We start from the raw sequence: 21,491 nt of genomic DNA on the forward strand, positions 1-21,491 counted from the left end.
TGCAGTGAGACCCGTCAGCACGTCTGACTTTACTTTCTGTTGTGCTGGACAGTGTACAAACATCAGAAGTATGTCATGATCTTGATCGTTTGCTGTGGGACTGCTGGCATGAGTACGCGTGACTCTTGCTCAATTGAACCTTTTGTTCAGGGGCATGGCAGTGTGGGTTTGCAGGCAGCTACAGTAAATCCAAAACCAGGGACTGTCGTCTTGGTGGTCTGGACATCCTCAGTCTGGCCATGCTCCCAGGAGCTTCCGAGAAGCTGTGCTGCCACTTGTAGCCTTTCTTCATCTTGTAAACTTGCAGAGACTGCTGAAATTAGAAGAAGCCGAACCCTTCAGGGGATTTCCAGACTTTTCCAGAAAGCTGCTCTGTCTCCTCTTATGCTAGACCCCTTTCTTGACAAAAAATTAAGGAGAAGGGAAGTATAAATGAAACCTCATTACTTGTACATTCAAATCTGCCTCCTCCCTTCTCTAAGCGCTATTTACCTTTAAGATTATCCTGAATGACTGACTGGATAACCTTTGCTGAAAAAACTAGGATGAGAGAAGCAGCAGTAGAGTGGTAGCAACACACTGGTCTGTCTAATAATGCTGTCTCATACTGATAAATACTCTTCTGAGCTAAACTGCAGGTGGGAACAGTGGCACTCGGAGCCAAAGAGGTGATTAAAGAGCACGTGTGCAGACAGCAAAGCTGCTGTAGTATATGTCTGGGTGATTCTCTGATTCAAAGATGAGATTTAATGTTTTCTTAGATAACTGAAATGCTTATCGTGCTAGCACAAACAGCAGCAAACACTGTATGTCATAGTTAAGGAGTGCAACTTGAAAGGCTTGGTTATAGATTGAAAAATAAATCTAGATTGTCCTGGTTACTGATACGTAAAGATAACACTGTCTATGAGTGGACTTTGGCTCTTAAGGCGATGCAAGCACGTCACATTTTGTGTCATGCAACATAGGTTTGCAAAAGGACACTGTAATCTGACCTGTAATGATGGTGTGTTTGGCTTTATGAAATGCTAATGCTTTAAAGGACCCTGCTTCAGGTCCTTCTATGCCTCTTGCTAGTCACTCGATTAAATCATCCTTGGTTGCAGAGGCTGACTGACAGAGAAAACAGCACATGCAAAAAGTCAGTGAGGGCTAATGCTCAAGCTAGTTTCTAAAAATACTACAATAGCTGGATGGTAAAGTAAGTTAAGTAACATGCTTTAATTTCATATTGAGAGCATTTATTGGAAGAGGAGGGAGAGCTGGGGATTAAACCATGAAGCAAACAGATGACTTGCTTGGAGGCCGCTCTCAGCTGCAGTGGGGTATGGTGACGGACCAAAGCAGGTGCCCACCTTGCTTGGGGGCCACAGCCTCAGCCCTGTGCTGGGGCCCGACAGCAAGGCTGCTGGCACAGAGTAATTATATAACTTTATTTCCTGCCCCCCTCCCCTTGCTTCTTTTACCCTTGTTCCAGCATGTGATCTCCACGGCAGCTGGCCGAGTGCCAGTGTTTGTCTGTGCACAACGGACACAAACAGATTCTGGAGGGTCATGCGAAACTACCCCTGGCTCTTTAAACCTCACCGCCCTTACCTTTTCCCCTCCACTGCCCGCATTGCTCGGACAGGTGTGGCTTTGTTTATGCACGGCCTGTCGCTTTGCTTTAGCACCTGGGCTTTGCTGGCCCGCAGTGTCCGGAGGAAACCTTTGCCTCCCTGTTTTGCTCAAGCTGCAGGAGAACTCTCTGGATCTTGTGGGCAGGCATTTGCACCGGGCCAAACAGGCAGGGGCATCATCTTTAAAAGGGCAGCACCAGCAGTCATTAGTCACTCTAACCTCTGCTTTTGAAAACTTTGATCTACTTTACCATGGCTTTGGCTTCACTTTGTGAGTAAGGCCTGTGGCTCTCAGCATCTTCTGGTACAAGATCTAAGGCGATTCCAGAGAGGGTGTATCCTGTTCCTGTAAATTTTTGGCAATTGCTAGTTAAAAGAAATAAAAGTCTGGTTTAATTGAAGAGTTACGGCCCTGGAGCCAGGTGAAACCTTGAAATAAGGTCTCTCCGTTAACTGTTTGTGTGTTACTGCTGTGGGAAACCCAAATGTAAAATCATGCATCTCGGCCCCATTTCACCTCTGTTACTACCTAATACTTCATGAATCTTGCCTTCCAGAAGAAACTTGTATATTTTGGGACAACTGAAAACACATCTAAATATGTGACAAATAGCTTATATCTGGTTTTCTTGTTCCAAGTTTTATTTCTCTTGGGATGCCCTGTTGCTCTTCCCAGCCAAGAGGCAATCTGTCACTGCGTCTTGTGTTAGACATTGTGACTTCTTCCTGGGAAGTGGAACTAATGCTGCTAAACTGCATCTGTGAAGTTTTAGCTACCCTATAAAAATTGGTCATGTTGAATTTCATGGAAGGAAATGCACAGAGAAAAGCTCTGGGCTGGGGAGGGATGTTCTGAGTTATCCATGCCTGTGATGCTTACCTCTTAGCCTTTGTACTGAGAGCAGTCAGCTTCAGCTTTAAGTTTTGACTGAAACTTTCCTAGATAAGCATCTCCTCCCCACTGCTGCCCTTGGCACCTTGGAAAAATTACAACTGAACTTTCTGGGGAGCAGAGTCATAATTTTGTATGTCTGTCCTGCAGTTGCCTTCTTATGCTGCAAGTCCCAAATTTCCTGCCTCAAATTTAAAATGGAGATGATGTGGGTCAGGTCAGGGATGGCCGTGTGGTGTCCCAAAGAAAATGAGATAAATCCAGTGAGAATGACTAGTGCTTCAAAAGTACTAATAATGTTACAATGTGGTTGCAAGGGATTTGATGAAAACAGGAGCTCGTGAGTTGCTTGTTCCTAGTAAGTGTTCAGTTAGCTCCTGTGAAAGAGCTAACAAATACCGCTGTGTTTCAAGAAAGTAAGAACAAAGACAGTTGTGCTGACAGAAGGTCTGATGTGGTTTGAGGTTTTTTTTGGTTCCTGAGAAGCAATAACAAAAACTCACGAGATAAGTGAGATGTGGCGCATGAAACAGCAGCCGCCAGTGTTGTGAAAATCAATGTGAAGAACGTAAAGACCTATAAGGGGAGATAGCCAGTATGGAGGCAGACGTTTGAGTGGTCCCAGTTGTATCTGGCATCAATAGATGGATGCCATTTGTATCTTATCATACAGTGTTTACTCATAAAAACCTTCCTTAGTCATACCACTGTTGTCAGTTTCTGTCTTATAAATGCCTATGGGCTTCTGAACTGATCCCTGATGGTGATGGCACTTGAGAGCAGTGCTTGAGTACTTGAACCAAAGCTCAAGCATTTGCTGAGACAGTCTCTTCGAAGAAGAGATAATTTATTTCACGTACTGTATAACTGTATAGAGTTCTAGTCCCCAAACACTACATCCATTATGATTTTGAGCATTAGCTTGTACTTTGTCACTACTGGATTGAGGGCTCATGGTTGTGTGTAGTTGAACTGCCACTCACTGTGTGCTTGTTTCTGCTCTGCCTTAATTACAATGTCATTTGCCATAAAGGTGGTTCCTGTGTTTTGACATAAAAGCAGGTCATGCCATTGTGTATTTAGCCCACACTTGGGGCCCAGTGGGATGATGTGTATAGTCACGTATATCACAGCAGCAGCTTATGCTTGGTGATACATCAATGCAGTCAATTTTCCACAGTTTTCCATACCCACCCTTAACTGGTGTGTGCAAAGGTATGCCAGTTTTGTAAAACCACGCACCTGCTCTCAATCTCCTTCTCATTCTTCTAAAATGTGACTTACCTTGCTTTTTCTATTTTCTTGTTTATATTTAAATTTTCCTGCTTTCTCCTAGTTGACTTCTTTGGCAAGATCTGTGAGAAACTGTGGTGTTTTAGACTTAGCCAAATTCTGTTTGTGTTAAAACTTCATGAAACTTGATCTTGTGAGAATTCCAGTAGAAAAAAACAACAGGTTGGCATCCAGAGCCATGGATGTTTATCTAAACTGAACTTCTGATTTCTCTTGAGTTTTAGTAGTTCACTACTGAATCTGTTTCAGTCCAGTTAATTAGTTACAAAGCCCTAAGCCACAGATTTGGAATTAAAGAAAACAAAGCCCCAAGCCTCCACATAATTTGATGCAAGAAACTTTTGTTAAACTAGGAAGTGCATTTACATCACTGTTTCTCCATTTGAAACGCAGACTGGTGTACTGATGTGCCAACAGCACAGTCATTGATTCTGGATCCATGCCACACGTATTAATGTGACAGCCTCGTGTCCCCCTGTGATCTGTTCCCCCACCTTCTCTGACATTGGTTTCTCCTTTCAGAGGCATGGCAGGGTTTTTTGTTTTGTATTGGTGGTTTGACTCCATGTAATGTAGCTTGCAGTGAATACAGAATGCCTGGTTTTGATGAGATATTGTGCTCTTCTGTTTTTAGGACAATGTAGATCAGACTTCAGCTCATGGTCGGCGGGATCTGGTGGAACCAGGTTTCCAAGAACCATCTAACCGCATCTCCCTGAACCACCAAGGTAAGGAATAGTGCGTGGAAATCCAGAGTTCTCAGGTGAGTGCAGGCATGGTTTTGCCTCCATGGCTGTTTCTTCTCACTGGGGGAAAAAGAAAATGTTCTGGATGGCTGAAGAAGGAGAGCTGAAGAAATTGATTTTGTCACAACTGTCCTTTGAGCTGTGAGTGAAGGTGGCGAAGGACTTGTGTGCATCTCAAACCTCATAACCCAAGATACGATTACTATCTTGGGGGATAGGGACGTTCTCCTATTTTTATGAGTGGGGAGGAGAAAAGTACTGACATTAAATTCAACATTTGTAATGTTAAGGTTGCATTTTAAAAAAATCTTTGACTGCCATAAGACAGTGTCTGCAGTAGGAGAAGAAAAAAACTCCAACATATTTACTTGCTTTCCATGACAGAAATCAGCTCATTTGTGAAAAGACAGCCCTGAACTAGATGTTGTAATGTAGGTGTAATAGTTTAGCTTCTGTAATTCAACAGGACTATTCATAAAAAGCTAAAACAAATCTTAAAACTCTGTCTTCACTGATTTCTGTCTGTTCAGAGACCTAAAAGACAACAGTTGCTATTACTACAGAGACTCTTCAGCTCAGCTTTATTGTTTTAGGTTTGAAATAATTGATAACAGTGTTCTTTTAAGCAGTAAACCCTCTTACCCTCAGGCTTCCTGATGTTTTAATTTGAAACCAAGTCCTTGAAGGTCATCTTCAAATGTTGTTTCATCAGTGCAACAACTAATAGTAATGCAGACAGAACAAGACTATTGAAACAAGAAAGATTATAAGCATATTACTTAAAATATTTGCCAAACATAACATGCTTAACTTTTCCTTTAAAAATTCAGCTTTTTTTAATTTGTCAAGGGCAGCAAGACTCAAATTCCATGACTTGTACAACAACTAATAGTAATGCAGACAGAACAAGACTATTGAAACAAGAAAGATTATAAGCATATTACTTAAAATATTTGCCAAACATAACATGCTTAACTTTTCCTTTAAAAATTCAGCTTTTTTTAATTTGTCAAGGGCAGCAAGACTCAAATTCCATGACTTGTTCAAGACAATTAAAGTTGCACAAATAAGTCCCAGAGTGTAATGAGGATTGTATTTTAACTTGCTCCCCTTTCCATGCTTTAGGTGTTCTGGTGTTTTCTAAAGCTTTGTTTTCAATGAAAAGAGAACGCAACAGGTTGCAATGTAATCCAGTCTAAAACTTAGAGTAGCAGAGGCAGTGTGTAGTGGCATGTTCGCTTGCACAGAACACATTTTAGAAGTTCAATTTTTCATGTACTTTAGAATTAATAATGTTTGTTATATTATTTTCACCTATGTCAAGATGCCCAAATTGTGGAACAGATCTATACATGTGACTTCTGAAGCTATTTGCAAATATTTCCCTTTAGTCAAGGGATTTGCAGGGTGGGTGGGGTGGAAGTACATCCTGTGTGGTCTGGGTTCATGTGTTTCAGTGCATGTGTCTGCTGCTTTTGAAGTCTGAACATTTATAGAAGAAATAGGTAACACTCTGTTTCAATGGCAGAAAACGCCAGCTTTGCAGCCTGACATTTTCCTACTTCCTGTTCAGGTCCTTCTTTTCCTGTATCAATATTGTACTGCAAAAGGATCCATACAGTGTCACCTGACATGTGGCTCTTTCTCAGCCGCTTTGAGACAAATGTTCCAATTAATTTAGGAAGCAGCTGTCTTTAGAGAAAATGGTTTGCATAGGGGGTACTGGCAGTTCAATGCCTGTTTCTCAAGCAAGACCTATTTTATGTTTTTCCCCTGTACTTTTTGAAGTAAAGATTGCTTATGCATCCACAACTTATTTGGGATTTTTCTTCTATATCAACTGACTGACAGCAATCAAATCCACTGTTTCTAATATCTTTCTGCTTTTTTTTTTGCTGCAATAAGTGTATGGTACAGTATCAATCTTGATGCTTTTTAGTGGTCTGGATTAAGAACTGAAACCTAAATGCTCAACGGTGGCCTTTAATGCTGAGCTGGGCTGTAGGAGTTCTGCCTTCTTGCAGTGTTGGAGGGAAGCAAGGTCCCTGCTGCTTTGGTACCCTCTTGGAAATGGAAGTGGCCATAAGCGTGATGTTACATCACGTCTTGAGTGTTTGCTCTGCCCGAGTAGGAGCATCTAGGCTCTTTTCATAGCATATGAAATATACATACTTGTCCAAGAACTTGAACATACAAGTATTTTTAGAGCTGGCATATATTCTAGAATTCCAGATTAGTGAAAGAATGCAGAAAAATACAACATGAAGAGCATCATCTCAGGGAGTTATGGCATGGTCTGAACTAGCTCCCATATGGTTATATTAGTCACACAGTAAATAGGAAGATTAGATTATTAACTTGAAATGGATTTTTACATTCTGTGGCCACTATTTGCTTTGGTTTTTGTTATTCTTATACTAAACTTTGTTATCCATTACTTTTTATTAAAGCCTGGCTGGCACTGACACTGGTTTAAAGCTTGAAAGAGTAAACCTGTATCCAGAAGCAACTTGCAGAACCACTGCAAATTAATGTTTGGTGGTATGCCTTGATTATGTCGATGATAAAGATGTTTGGAACAGACTATGGTAATTTTTTGCTTCCAGTTATAGGCAACATTACTTGCTGATTTAAGCATATGCCTATTAGCCTAAAGCTTTCTGTGATCGGCATGAGCAGAAATTGGGAAAGAATTAGAATTGGCTAAAATAATTCCTGTTTAGGTGTTCTCTGCCTTTTTAGTGTATTGTGCGTTAAACACTGCAGCTGAACTTTGAGCAGCCATAGTGGTTACGTTGTTTTATGTGTGCACTTGCAATTCACACCTGACCACATTGCTCAGTGAGCGCAGCAGATTTGCCAGTTTCTGTTGAACATTAACTTGTGGTCCTTTGCTTTTCACTGGGAGAGCTTTCGGTACAAGCACCTGCAGTTCTGAACCAAGACTGCTTTCCATAGCCTATAAAAATGGTGATTAGCTTCTTCCCAGGCATCTGAATCCCTTTAACACAAACTGGAAAAAGAGCATTCAAGTGGAGACTGAGATAGCCCTGCCAACTGTCCCCGCGTGAATAAGCCCTTTCTTGTGAAGGGTATTTCAAGTGCGTGTTTCCTGCTGAATCGCTGTTTTTACACAAGCAGATGCTTTATAACTCTTCGGCTTCTTCTTTCAAAAGAATGTCTTGTATACATTGGGGAGCAGAAGATGGTTCTGTAAAGTGAGGAGTCTTTAGAATAGGAAGGTTTCATGTGAAAGTAATGTGCAAAATTGAGTGCAGATGGAATAGTATTTTTTTCCTAGAAATAGTTTAATAACTCCTTTTGTGTAGGTATGCTGATAAACTTGCTTACTTTAACAATGAATAATTTTATATCTAAGCCATTACTTAGTTTATCACTTCTCAGTGATTCTGCTAATGGGGCAAGTTTTGTAAAGGTACTAAATGCAAAGAGTGTGAACTATGATGTCTTTCCTATATTCCCCATAGGATACTTCATAAATCAAATGTAATAGAAAAGAACAAGCTGTCTTGCTGAACAATACTAGTATCCAGTAATGTAAAGGAACAAATATGCTTCATATATCTATTAAAAGTTAGAGAAAGGTAAGAACAGCCAGCATATGGCATTTAATAACCAGCAAGTCTAAGTATTTCTGGAACAGTCCTTCCAAAAGCTGTAGTAAAGCCTCCAGGGTTGAAGAAGAAAAATGTGTCTAAACTATGTGGCTTTTTGAAGAGGAAAAGGTAGGAGGTGAAGATACAAGCAAAGTAATTATTTATCATCTTCAAAAACACCAAGATGAAACCAAGTCCTTGAAGGTCATCTTCAAATGTTGTTTCATCAGTGCAACAACTAATAGTAATGCAGACAGAACAAGACTATTGAAACAAGAAAGATTATAAGCATATTACTTAAAATATTTGCCAAACATAACATGCTTAACTTTTCCTTTAAAAATTCAGCTTTTTTTAATTTGTCAAGGGCAGCAAGACTCAAATTCCATGACTTGTAGATTATCAAGACAATTAAAGTTGCACAAATAAGTCCCAGAGTGTAATGAGGATTGTATTTTAACTTGCTCCCCTTTCCATGCTTTAGGTGTTCTGGTGTTTTCTAAAGCTTTGTTTTCAATGAAAAGAGAACGCAACAGGTTGCAATGTAATCCAGTCTAAAACTTAGAGTAGCAGAGGCAGTGTGTAGTGGCATGTTCGCTTGCACAGAACACATTTTAGAAGTTCAATTTTTCATGTACTTTAGAATTAATAATGTTTGTTATATTATTTTCACCTATGTCAAGATGCCCAAATTGTGGAACAGATCTATACATGTGACTTCTGAAGCTATTTGCAAATATTTCCCTTTAGTCAAGGGATTTGCAGGGTGGGTGGGGTGGAAGTACATCCTGTGTGGTCTGGGTTCATGTGTTTCAGTGCATGTGTCTGCTGCTTTTGAAGTCTGAACATTTATAGAAGAAATAGGTAACACTCTGTTTCAATGGCAGAAAACGCCAGCTTTGCAGCCTGACATTTTCCTACTTCCTGTTCAGGTCCTTCTTTTCCTGTATCAATATTGTACTGCAAAAGGATCCATACAGTGTCACCTGACATGTGGCTCTTTCTCAGCCGCTTTGAGACAAATGTTCCAATTAATTTAGGAAGCAGCTGTCTTTAGAGAAAATGGTTTGCATAGGGGGTACTGGCAGTTCAATGCCTGTTTCTCAAGCAAGACCTATTTTATGTTTTTCCCCTGTACTTTTTGAAGTAAAGATTGCTTATGCATCCACAACTTATTTGGGATTTTTCTTCTATATCAACTGACTGACAGCAATCAAATCCACTGTTTCTAATATCTTTCTGCTTTTTTTTTTGCTGCAATAAGTGTATGGTACAGTATCAATCTTGATGCTGTTATTTTAGTGGTCTGGATTAAGAACTGAAACCTAAATGCTCAACGGTGGCCTTTAATGCTGAGCTGGGCTGTAGGAGTTCTGCCTTCTTGCAGTGTTGGAGGGAAGCAAGGTCCCTGCTGCTTTGGTACCCTCTTGGAAATGGAAGTGGCCATAAGCGTGATGTTACATCACGTCTTGAGTGTTTGCTCTGCCCGAGTAGGAGCATCTAGGCTCTTTTCATAGCATATGAAATATACATACTTGTCCAAGAACTTGAACATACAAGTATTTTTAGAGCTGGCATATATTCTAGAATTCCAGATTAGTGAAAGAATGCAGAAAAATACAACATGAAGAGCATCATCTCAGGGAGTTATGGCATGGTCTGAACTAGCTCCCATATGGTTATATTAGTCACACAGTAAATAGGAAGATTAGATTATTAACTTGAAATGGATTTTTACATTCTGTGGCCACTATTTGCTTTGGTTTTTGTTATTCTTATACTAAACTTTGTTATCCATTACTTTTTATTAAAGCCTGGCTGGCACTGACACTGGTTTAAAGCTTGAAAGAGTAAACCTGTATCCAGAAGCAACTTGCAGAACCACTGCAAATTAATGTTTGGTGGTATGCCTTGATTATGTCGATGATAAAGATGTTTGGAACAGACTATGGTAATTTTTTGCTTCCAGTTATAGGCAACATTACTTGCTGATTTAAGCATATGCCTATTAGCCTAAAGCTTTCTGTGATTGGCATGAGCAGAAATTGGGAAAGAATTAGAATTGGCTAAAATAATTCCTGTTTAGGTGTTCTCTGCCTTTTTAGTGTATTGTGCGTTAAACACTGCAGCTGAACTTTGAGCAGCCATAGTGGTTACGTTGTTTTATGTGTGCACTTGCAATTCACACCTGACCACATTGCTCAGTGAGCGCAGCAGATTTGCCAGTTTCTGTTGAACATTAACTTGTGGTCCTTTGCTTTTCACTGGGAGAGCTTTCGGTACAAGCACCTGCAGTTCTGAACCAAGACTGCTTTCCATAGCCTATAAAAATGGTGATTAGCTTCTTCCCAGGCATCTGAATCCCTTTAACACAAACTGGAAAAAGAGCATTCAAGTGGAGACTGAGATAGCCCTGCCAACTGTCCCCGCGTGAATAAGCCCTTTCTTGTGAAGGGTATTTCAAGTGCGTGTTTCCTGCTGAATCACTGTTTTTACACAAGCAGATGCTTTATAACTCTTCGGCTTCTTCTTTCAAAAGAATGTCTTGTATACATTGTGGAGCAGAAGATGGTTCTGTAAAGTGAGGAGTCTTTAGAATAGGAAGGTTTCATGTGAAAGTAATGTGCAAAATTGAGTGCAGATGGAATAGTATTTTTTTCCTAGAAATAGTTTAATAACTCCTTTTGTGTAGGTATGCTGATAAACTTGCTTACTTTAACAATGAATAATTTTATATCTAAGCCATTACTTAGTTTATCACTTCTCAGTGATTCTGCTAATGGGGCAAGTTTTGTAAAGGTACTAAATGCAAAGAGTGTGAACTATGATGTCTTTCCTATATTCCCCATAGGATACTTCATAAATCAAATGTAATAGAAAAGAACAAGCTGTCTTGCTGAACAATACTAGTATCCAGTAATGTAAAGGAACAAATATGCTTCATATATCTATTAAAAGTTAGAGAAAGGTAAGAACAGCCAGCTTATGGCATTTAATAACCAGCAAGTCTAAGTATTTCTGGAACAGTCCTTCCAGAAGCTGTAGTAAAGCCTCCAGGCTTGAAGAAGAAAAATGTGTCTAAACTATGTGGCTTTTTGAAGAGGAAAAGGTAGGAGGTGAAGATACAAGCAAAGTAATTATTTATCATCTTCAAAAACACCAAGAGGAAGTGAGAGCATGCTTAGGAGGCAACGTCAGGTATTGTTATTTCCAAAACTTTTTCCTTCTCACTTTGCAAAAGATTCTGCAGTCACAAATATTTAAAATTTTGCAATGACAAGTTTTCTGCAGTGTGTAGCCTACAGTACTGGTACTCTGTCCAGTAGTGAGAGGCAGAGCTGGGGATCCACAGTAGTGATTTTTCTTCCAGTCCTTCCATTCACACAGGATGCCATTTAGAGGCCTTCCACAAAGGTGACGGGCTCCTGCATTTGTTCTCCCTTGACCCTTCCCAAAGGGTGCTGCTGGTTCTCCTCTCTAAGTACCCTGGCAGTGCAGCCTCTGTTCCCCTTGGCTGCTCTGTGCTGCTGCTGTGTGATGCCACCAAATTTAACCTTGAATGTGTCTCAGTAGCAGGACAAAACTATCATGTAGATTTCCCTGTGCTACTGTGGAAGAGCTTTGCTATATGAATTGTGATGGCAAAATGCACTATGCTACAGAAAACTCTAAGCCCAACAGAATTTGTTGACTCTTGGACTACAGGGGTTTTAAGCTGCCCACCATGCCACTGCTGTTTGTCTTCTTGCTCCATACTTCTGGTGTTTTCTTTGTTGATACATATTTTGGAGCTCATTTTTTCTGTTTGTTTTTCTAGCAGGCAGCAAATACAGCCAACTTCAGTCCCAGATGTGAAGTTTATGGGCAATGCTTTTTATTGGTACTTGACATGTACTTTTTGAGATTGCGCAGCCACTTCTAATTCAGAATTTTAAAGCCAGGCATAAATAAAGTACATTCTGTCACCTTGCCTTTTAGTAGAAGTATTAGACATGCAGTGCTGGCACTTTCTGTATGTGTGTACTCATGGGATGATTGTTAGTTTCTGTACAAATGTGTTTTGCCATGGGTCTGTGATGAAAGATTTATCTTCCTTTTATTAGTGCATTCACACAAAATCTTCCTTTCCCAAGGTGCTCTCAGCTCTTGCTGGACTTGGTGCTTTTTATCACTGCAGTTTGCAGACAGAGTTGAGCTGAAACTTATGGTACCTCTGGCCCCACAGCCAGGTGGCTCCAGCAGCAGAAAGGAAATGGTGATAAAATTGTTTTAGCCAACAGTTGTCCTTTCTTAAAAGCCTTTGGTCTTTCTTGGTTGGTGATAGTCGGAAGTCTTGCTGGTAGTGAGATGATGAATATGCTTTGGTTGTGGATTGGGTGGGCCCTAGATTTCCTGCCTGTATGTACAGACCACTTGGCTCTCAGTGAAACTGGAGGGATCCAGGGCATCTGCCAAAAGTTGCATCATGCTGCAGTCGACTTTTGAGGTGGATGCTGTCCTGTACCTTGCTGGCTAATCATTAATACTTTAATTTTTAGAGAGACAGTAAATGTCAGCATGGTGGAAGCTTCCCTTCAAGCACACTGGAACAGTCCTGTGTCCAAAAACTATAAGCTCATGTAAATACAGGCAGACCTTGGAATGAGCATGGGTGTAGGTGAAGTATTACCATGCATAAGATTTAGCCCAGAGAAATAATACTGTGTAGCACTCTTTTTCTCTACCACTGTTGTTATTACTTGCTTTTAATGTATTTTCTTCTGTATTTGCCTCAGGATAGACATGGGAGATTGAGGTGATGTTGTTATTCATTCTGTAGCTAAAGGGGAGTGTGTTTAGTAACAGTCAGTGCTGCTTCTGAAATGCTTCAGTTGTGGGATCTGACTGGGATGAGTTGGTTATCTGGTGTGTCTGAAGTAACCCATGTTTTTTCCAGAATCCAGCTGGTACTGAATTGAAAGTGTAGAATGAAAAACAAACATTGTTTGTATTTTGGAGACAATACTGCCAGACATTCATGAATTCTCTTGCTTTGTATAAATGTTGTTGTCATTGTCCAGCCTTAGAAAAAAGCCACCATTAGTGCCAAAATGATTTACACTGACTAATCTTACGCGGAGAGCGGAGGCCCTGCTTCCTGCCTAGCTCATTACAGTACCTTTGTCTTCTTTTGGAGAATGCTTCCATTTATATTTGGTGATGAATCATGTTAGCATGGCTTCTAGGAGGGCACTCATAATAGCTGTGTAGAAGTTTAACTTCCCTCATTAGATTAGTTTCCAAACCCTTGGGCTGACAGAACTCTGAAAAAAAATAATGAAAAGACAAGACAGTAGATTGGTGTATAGTACAGATTGTTTCAGAGATCTGCAGCAAGCTACAGGAGACAGATGAACTGAAACTGATCGAGTTTAGCTGGAAGACTCTGTACATAATGTAATGAAGATTGAGTGAAAACAGTGAAACGAAAAGAAACAGACCAAAAGATATTTAAACTGTAGCATATACAAAGAAAATAAATTGTAGGCAACTGATGGATTTTGTTTAATTTTTATTGTATATTTTAATTTTATTTTTTACTTTACTTTACTTTTTATTTATTAACTTTTTAGTATCAGCTTGAAAATCATCAGTTTTGGACAAATTTAAAATTAATTGTGTTTCTCTCAAGCCACATGATATGAATAAAAAAAACATTGTAATATCTCATAGTTGACAAGCATGGTATTTTAAGCTTGTTTATAATCTAAGGATTCATTGTGTCTATCTGTTGAATTTCTCTGATGAGACAGGATTCAGTGAATTCAGTGCAGGGAAGGAGCCCACTGTCTTGCTTTTATAGGGTTTACCTTGGGGCCTTTGTTCATTGGAAGTTTTACAAGGTGAGATGTAGAAAAACATAAAAATTTTAAGTAAGCCTAAACGAAGAAGTACTACAATATTAAAAATTAATTTTAAACCTTTTTTTTTTTTTTCTGTGGCCTATGGGAGAATAGTAACATTATTACTAGGTTTGCAATGACCGTCTTGCTCTGCTGGAGGAAGATGCTTGCTGGGGCAGAGCACTTGCATTGGAGAAGCAAGTGGAGCTGGACTGGGAAACTGGGTTCCTTGCTCAAGACAGACCATGATGCACCATACTCATTCCTCAGGGACTGAAGCTATATGGATGTATGACCTCTGAAATAGTTGTTTAGGATTTTTTTTATACTGCAGATAGGTGTTCCTCCAGCTTCTCTTTCAAGATTTGTATCTGCTGTTACCATGGCACAGAAGGGAGTAAATTCACAAAGCATTAATTCAGGGTAATTAGAGGCTCTTTTCTTGTTCTTGTTAAATTTTTGTCTAAGGCTTTGGAAAGGGAAGGTGTAAATTGGGCATCTGGGTGATGAGCTTCTCTTGCTTCTTTACAGATCTGTCTCAGAGGGCATTTACTTCCCTCACCCCTTATGTGTTACCTCCTTGAAAACAAGTTAGCTTAGTGCTAGCATAAGTGTACAGCTATGACTCTTTAAGAAACTCGCCACAAATCAAATAGAGACACTGCAAAATCAATTGTAAAATCAAATGTCCTTTTTAATTCACTTTTGCCTTTAATATTAAAATATATGGATTTCCTGCTGCCACGGAAGAAGAGCAAATAAACTGTTCTTTTTGCATCCTTTGGCTGGGTAATGCAAGAGGCAGCATGGAATGCCCTCTCTCTTGGTGGATGTGCGCTCGGGGGCATCTGGTGGAAAACTTCCTCCCTGTGCTGCAGCTATTGTGCAAACACGGCTCAGGGGAGCAGCACGATATGGGGGTGTCCTGATTCAGGGCAAATTTGGGAGAGAACCTCCAGATGGTTTCCTCTAGAAAGGAGATTCAATGAGCCCCTCCCCCAGCTGGTTCAGGAGAAATACTTCCTCAGAGAAAAAGTGGGAAAAACCTGTGTGTTTCACAGGCAGAGCATTCAGCAGCACAAAAACAAAATGACAAAAAAAAAATGGAACAATACTGAACAATAAAACCTCTTGCCACTCCAAAAGAGAGACAAGCTGTGACAGTCCCCTTGGTGGGCTGCAGCTCGGCTCACTCAGTCTCTGATCAGTCCCTCCGGCGCTGGAAATGCCACGGCCCAGGCCCGGCCCGGTGGGCCACAGGTGCGAGTTCCAGGTGCTCCTCTGGGTGTTCAGTCCAGAGCAGGTTTGAACAGGTCCAAAGAAAAGAAAGAAGCCACAGTCCAGGGAACTTCTTTGCCTCAGCTACCTAAAACTAACTAAAAGCAGAGCTCAGTTCTGCTGTCTGTCCATCCGCAGACAACACAGTCCAGGAGCTGGAATGTGGAGGAGTGAGTGCAGTGTCTGAAAATAAACTCTGCGCTTGTTCTTTCCCCCGCTTCACGCTCTGTAACAAGTCTTAAAGGTACAAAACTTATTATCCAGCATAAACAGACCAGATGATTGGGGATAAAAGCGTCATGTAGCCAGCCCAGGACAGGGGGCTCTTGGTGCGGGGCTGGGGTGCCAGGGATGGGTACCTGAACACGCTGCTCTGTTGGGAGTGTCTGCAGGAGGCCGATGCTCACATCACGGATTTGTTCACGTTTGGCAGCTCCTCTAGCCACGTGCCAGCTCCGTGAGGTGATGCCACCGGTGGCGCAGACACTTTCTGTGCCGCTGCCACCACTGCAGCGGTGTTGGGTCACCCAGCCCCTCCCTGAGCAGGCGCCTGTGTGCGGGCAGCCTGCTGCCACAGCCTGGCTGGTGAGGCCGTGGGAAGGAGAGCACCTTGAAGGGGCTGAGAGGGGGCTCCTGGCAGGGAGCCGCATGCAAGCCCTTCATGGGGGTGATGTCGTTCCGGGCATTCCCTTTCTCAGGCTTGAGCTCACGGGTCTGACACATCTGTTTGACATGGTGTGCCTGGGGAAATTCAGATATCCGAGGGAAACCAGTGGTTCAGTATCTACCTCGTGATTAGGTGTTTCTCCCAGGTATCAGGGCTGAGCTCATTTCTTGTGTTTATCTCACGTCTTTCATGAGGGAGTAAAACTGTTATCCTATGGGTGGTGCACTCCCTCCTCTTTAAGTGTATTTGCTTAGCAAATGGCACCATTCCATTGCTAAAGCAGTTAAATGTGATAGATTTCACTATTTTTAAAATCATTTTATATAGTTATTTATACAGTCCAACAGGTATTGGGGCACTTCTGGTCTCAGGTCTTCCTCTGCCTACTGGGCAGCATTTTTCTTCCATTTGAGTTAGTGGTCCAAAATTGAGCTAAGTGATCTGAAATATCCTCTTCTAATTTAATCAGTGAAAGTTAACTGTAAAATCATGGGATGAGCTCTTATGTTCTCTGGCATAACTGTATTGCCTTTATGTTTTCTTTTGTAATCTGACTAAATTTCTACTGTCAACATGTTAGAGCAAAAGGATGGAAATTAGTAGTATCAACACAAGCTCTTTTGATAGCTTCTGGATGACATTTTTAACATGGCTGGGTTGAATTCTTGCCTGTGCTTCTACACCCTCTTCCTTTACGTTCTTGGATTTTGCATATTCCCTGTTAGGGGGAATGTTTTAAGTGTATTTAGCTTTATGTAAGAAGCTTTTGAACCTTTTAGTGAAGGTGTTATAGCCAAATGTCAAAACATGGCTGTGGGCACTTAAAATAGTCTCAATACTAATGAGATTTCCAGCTAAGAAAGTTGATTTATTATGTAGCCTGGCTTTTAATCATGCTATAACAATGACAGTTGTTCAGTAAAAACAGTGTCTCTGCAACATCAGAATATTAACTTGGAATTCTGACACCTTAATCAAAATCAAATTCTAAATTTTAAAGGCATTTTGATATATGAAGGGGAAGAATATATTTAGAGATGGAAACAATCCATATTCACTGCAGCTATACTGTTATATATTTTGAAAATAATCTTTTAAGAAGTGTCTCTAATTTTTGAGATAAAAGTACATTGTCACTATGCAAGGTCAGCTTTAATGGAAACAGAACTGACTTTCAGTATCTGATTACATGGAAAGCTCTAGGGCTTTAATCTGGTTTCATGACTGTGTTCAAATCTGAAATAAATCTATTCTGCTTATTCAGACTTTTAAGAGTATCATCTGTCAGAAACTGATTGCCATTTATCTGCAGCACATGGAATATTTGAAATCACTGTGACTGTTGAGGGGAGGCTGTTTTATTTTATGAATCCCTCTGCTTTGGTAAAAGCAGACAGATTTCTCAACAGGACAATGTTAACTGTGCTTCTGTGCTTTCTGAAGATGATGGGGGGAAATGGACCCCATTTTCTATGAAACTGATTTCCAAGAGTGTGGTAGCAGTGGTGTGGTCAAGTAGGGGCAGATATAATGTCAGAAACTTCTCCCTGAATTAATATTTGTTAGACTTCATCTTTGCAAGAAACTTTTTAACAGCCTTACTTCACCTGAACACATAACGAATTTGGAATCAGATTTTTTTTTCTTTTTTTTCCAAAATGAAATTCATTTAACCAGATAAAGTCCTGACTTGTTCCTATCCCTGTTAAAAGCACACTGAACTGATTTTTGTTCTGTCTCTGACCACCCATGCACCTTTGATCTTCCTTGTGATGCAGGTGATTTTTAATAGCTGACACAGTGCAGCCCTCTTGTCTGCAAACAATTCTGAGAGATGTGTATCTGAGTTTTAGATTTTTGGTTTCCCCTGACCTTCAAAGTTATATTTTTGGTCTCTGTCAAAGTAGTGAGAGGGTGGAGAACAGGCAGTACAGCTCTTAGTTTCCTTCCATTGTTTGTCCCAATAAGTGTCCTAACCTTTGATTTATGTCTCTTCTTTCCCATGCCTCAGGTGAAGAAAAGTATAAGTTAATTTGAGCTTCATCTTTAAAGCAGAGCTTTTATCATCTTAGTAATTAATACAGAAATTCACTTTGGTACTCTTATAAAAAAATAAAAATTATTAAATAAAAAAAACAACTAAACAATGTCTATCTCTGTAACATTTCTAGGGGTGAGAAATAGAACAAAGGTGAAGAAAGACTTGTTTGCAATAGTAAAATGTGGCATATTTCTGATACTGCAGTTCTCCTGCAAGCTTCTGGTGCTCTTAAAGGCTTCTGGTGCTTTAGGATTCATTCCACTACTTTGCGCTCCTCCTTTTCACTTGTTAGAGGAAGAATTACAAATGCTAAACAAAAGTTGTCCTTGTGCTTAAAAATTAAATGGATTTTAAAAGTTGGCTGGCAGTATTATAGCAAATTTAGGTTAAGCAGTCTGAACAAGTATAGAATTTGTGTAAGTTTTTAGTATCCTGTTCTGCACATTAAAACAATTTTCTGGAGCTTAAGTACTAGAAAAATGGGATTGTCGCATAGAGACATAACACATTGTACAGCTGAGAGGAAAATGCCCAGTTCAAGTTAAGCTTAAACATGGTCTTCCTTAGAAATGTCTTTTCTAATCTGTATATAAAATAAAGACTGCTTCTGCCAGATGACTGGGAAGTTGAGGACTGCAGATTTTAAGATTTTTCTAGCATAGGACTGTATCTCTTCTAGTTGAGACAAACAAATTACACTGGAATGCACTCATGGTCTATATCAGCAAGTATACCTTAACTCAGTTATGTCAAAAAAGAACATACACTGTGGTGTATCAAAAAAAAAAAAAAGGCATGTAGCTAAAAATACTTGGCTAATAAATTTCTGTGGTTTTGGGTCAGTGTGAAAGTAGGCTTTCTTAGTGGCAGAGTTATGTTTATTTAAGTATCAGCATGATTTTCTATGTTTAAAAAATGATGTAAGATTCATGAATGAAGTCAGACTTCAGATACCAAGAAGAGTGTAAAATGGTACAGGCTTTGATTACAGGAACTTTCTGGTTCTTTCTGTGAGCCCTGTATCTCTGCAGAGTGTCCTGCCTATTTACAGCCAGTCCTTGCTGAAACAATGTGATTGACCTTGGGCTGGCTGGCAGCTTTATAGGTAGCAGGGTCCTCGTTGGGGGGTTGGTTATTTCTCACTCCTTTTGGAAGTTGTGTAGAGTAACAAACATCTGCAGCCTCTGCTGTGGGGTTGCCTGGACTCTTAGGCACAGATGGGAATGAGGGGTTGCAAACTGCAGTAGGTGATGATGGCAGCAGCAGACCTCGCTGCTGTGTGGTGGTAGCTAACCAGGCTGCTCAGAATAACTGGACTGCAGAAATCATGGCAGGATGATGACAAGTGTGTGCTTCTTCACGTGAGCATGCAGAAGTAGCCATGGGCTCTCCACCCCACAGCCCACAACCCCGTCTGTGTAGAAGTTGGGAAATACTTGTTGGGGTTGTCCACAGTGCCTGTGTGGAGCAGGCAAAGAGTTAGAAGCACTTGTTTGGTGAATCAGCTTCTACATGGAATTAAACGAATAACTGTAGATGTCTGCCTACGTTTTCCCCAACAGCAAAATAAGGATGCTACTATTGCAGAACTTCTGTCAAATATGTGGTTGAGATCTGCTTTTTGAAGACAAAGTCTCACTTCAGCGTTATTCATGGTATTAAGTTGAAAGCCAGTTCTGCAGAGATGAAGTCAAGACTGAAATGAGAACATACGTGAGATTGTGTCCTAATGCATTGGGTAAATCATAGAGTATTACTTTGATATGATGGGTAGCCTTTCTGTAAATTTACTTCATTGTGTGCAGCCTTTGACATGGAAGTGATGAGAGATGATGCAGCCTCTAAGTACCATAAATGTACTTTGATTGATGGTCCATAATTCTTGACTCAGAGGAGGGAGTAGGTCAGTGAATTAAGCTGAAGGGTACTTGAAGCTTTGTGCATGTGGGGATTGAAATTAAGGTTGGGAACAGTGACCAGACTTGCCAGATGACATTGGACCATATGCTTTGAAAAAAAAAAAAGGCATTAAATGTGGGATAAAGAGATAAGTTAAAAACACTTGAGGCATAAGTGAAAAGCCATGGAGTTGCTTTAAGATGGTTTTAGTATGTAGCTGAAATGAAGCTATTGAAAGAGATCTAATTTGTTTTCATTATTGTAGGAGCCAAGATGTCTACTAATACAGTATTTATGTTTGTGGTAATATCTTTCTACCATTGTGTATCTCTATAAACTTTCTGTTTAAGAAAACGACTAAACAAAGCAAAACAAAAAACCCTCTCAACCCTTCCTCCCTATGGCAATAGTGCAGAGATTTTTTGGGCCAGGATACATGTCTCCTGCTGTGTTATGCTGGTGAAATACAAAACAGAGAGATCTCTTTCTGAACAGCAAGTATAGAGATGAATCTGTCAGACTGTTGGCTCCGAGGCAAACTGAGACGATCAGAGAAATTTGCTGAAGGCATGGCTGGGGTGAATGCCTCCTTTCTTACAGTGAGGGTGTTTGAGCAAGAAGACTTGGTGATCTTCGTGCTGATGACTTTGCCCTGAAAAGAGATGTTCTCAGACCATTTGCATTCTCCAGGGTCTGGTGTCTCCCAAGGGTTTGGTGGTACAGCTGCGCTGGCACTCTTCCTAATGTACTTGTAATAGCAAAAAACCACTTTCTCTGAAGGAAGTTTATTCTGGTTTGACAAGTGAAATGAAATGCAGCAATAAAAGCATTCTTAGACATTTATACTGGGCTAGAAATACAGATATTTTAACAGGAAAAGTAGTAGAAATGTGGAGTCACTTCTATTGAACTGGTGGTTTGCAACCTTTCTTTGTATTTCAGGCAAATGTGCATTTCTATACAAAATTTTATTGGAAGCATGTGGGAAGTCTTCTAGTGCATTCTCAGTTTTGAGGGGACAACAGACAGACTCGCTGATGAGGATAGAATTGAGAAATGTTGTTGACAGCATGGACACTAGAGAGGTTAATAGGGTAGAAAAGAACATAAGTAGCTCTCAATGAAATGGTACCCTACTGTGGTGAAAGAAAAAGACAGAATCTGAAATCTATTTGAGTCAAGTATAAAAGAAGGTGTTGCTCTTCAGTAAGATAACTCTCAAAATTAGTTCATTGCAAGTTGAAAGGAAGCCCATATGGAGTGTCTACTTTGGAGAGCTGTTGGAGATGGAGGAAACTTTGAAGTGGTTTCTAGTGCTTTACATGGTGCAGAAGCTCTTGGTGCAGGTCTTTCCTGTTCTGAGACCATATGTTGGTGTTTTATTCATTTTATGGTTAGAGTTAAGTGTGTTTAGGTGCATAAATGTGTCAGAAAAGAGAAATAACCTTCATTTATTTTTCACTACTAAAGATTAAAAATACTTTCAGGTAACTATGCATTCTGATGCTGCAGCTGCCTTGGCTTGTGCCTTAGGTTGCAAATTTGTCAAATAAGGAA

At 40.3% G+C, this 21,491-nt stretch overlaps 1 protein-coding gene across 7 annotated transcripts in view; it reads left to right on the top strand.

The window, feature by feature from the left end:
• The window catches only part of GRB10 (growth factor receptor bound protein 10), a 148,527-nt gene that overhangs the window by 57,384 nt on the left and 69,652 nt on the right, over positions 1-21,491 (top strand). For all 7 annotated transcript variants that reach the window (XM_041411773.1, XM_041411774.1, XM_041411775.1 and 4 more), the window contains one exon: positions 4,439-4,532. In XM_041411773.1, the coding sequence (XP_041267707.1) occupies positions 4,439-4,532 (94 nt within the window). The remainder of the gene's footprint in view (positions 1-4,438; positions 4,533-21,491) is intronic.

The sequence above is a fragment of the Onychostruthus taczanowskii genome, unplaced genomic scaffold (genome assembly GCF_017590055.1).
Source record: "Onychostruthus taczanowskii isolate IOZ18803 unplaced genomic scaffold, ASM1759005v1 scaffold37, whole genome shotgun sequence".
NCBI lineage: Eukaryota > Metazoa > Chordata > Aves > Passeriformes > Passeridae > Onychostruthus > Onychostruthus taczanowskii.